This window comes from Volvox carteri (assembly GCF_000143455.1).
Source record: "Volvox carteri f. nagariensis unplaced genomic scaffold VOLCAscaffold_458, whole genome shotgun sequence".
NCBI classification, from domain to species: domain Eukaryota; kingdom Viridiplantae; phylum Chlorophyta; class Chlorophyceae; order Chlamydomonadales; family Volvocaceae; genus Volvox; species Volvox carteri.
Window position 1 is genome coordinate 1,119 of NW_003307984.1, and position 1,045 is coordinate 2,163.

The 1,045-nt window shown below is 58.6% G+C and overlaps 1 protein-coding gene across 1 annotated transcript; it reads right to left on the bottom strand.

The window, feature by feature from the left end:
- Positions 1-274: 274 nt before the first annotated feature.
- Positions 275-805, bottom strand: VOLCADRAFT_101191 (uncharacterized protein; the record flags this gene model as incomplete). The annotated part of the gene is made up of 1 exon (XM_002959637.1): positions 275-805. The coding sequence occupies one exon, from the start codon at positions 803-805 to the stop codon at positions 275-277; it is 531 nt and encodes a 176-aa protein (XP_002959683.1).
- Between the last annotated feature and the right edge of the window lie 240 nt (positions 806-1,045).

Here is a 1,045-nt window from a genome sequence, read left to right on the forward strand (position 1 = left end):
AGTCGTACTAGTCCCGCCGATACTGCTGTGGCAGTGTCTGCCTCGCACCTTACACTGTCGGCACTCTTTCCAACAATGCAGAATGTGAAGCCATTTGAGTACTGAACCGAAACTCCATACGGGCATATGGACTGCCAGTGTGCCTTTATGCATATACGCCTGCATATGTATGTACATGCGTGCCATCTGTTGCACATGTGCATGGGATAACTTTCATAGTCATTCGTTGTCAACCAGACAAGGGTGCATCCATCGGCCTCATTGCTGCAGTTGCTCAGCGGTTGGTGAAGTGTGTGTATGGCATGAAGTACATCAGCCCCTTTCGGTCCCCCTCCGGGGCGGCTGTGCAGAACTTGCCCTTCAGCTCACTTAGCGGCAGCCCTAGGTCCTGCCACATCTCCCACTGGCTGCCTGCCCTCGCTGTCTGGGCGGCCGCCATGTTGACCACCACCAGCCCCCCGCTGAACACCTGTCCCGAGTACACATCTGCGACAGTGAAGTGGACATCCTGAGCGCCATCTTCTGCGGGCAGGTGGACGAAGTACTTGAGGTAGGCCGCATACGTCCGAGTCTTGTTGCCGACTTCTGCCTGGTAGCATGCCCAGCAGGAGGTCCGCTGCTGCTGGTGCCCATACTCAGCCCCGAAGTACTGCTCCTCGTCGAGTGCCAGCATGCAAAAAGGAGCGGGCCTTGGGACAGTCGGGTGGTGTAGACATGAGAACCCTATCCAGGCGGTCCGTGTCCAGTTCGTAGCTCGCACTGGGACCCAATGTCCAGGAAGCCACATCCTCGAATGCCAGGGCATACCAGTGCACTAGGCTCGCCATGGCTGCCCGGACTTGTGCCACTCGTTCTGGACTCGGGTAGACCATGTGGCCTCGTCCAAGCAGGTAACCGTTGGCTCCTGGTTTATCAAACCAGGCAGCCTCGGTGTTCACTGCGCGCCGTGCCAACATCCTCTCAAGCTGCTGGTTGGTCGTGTGTTTGGCCCCGGTCGCGGGGTCTGCCTCGGTGAGCGACTCGGAGGCCCGCATCAGGCACAGCC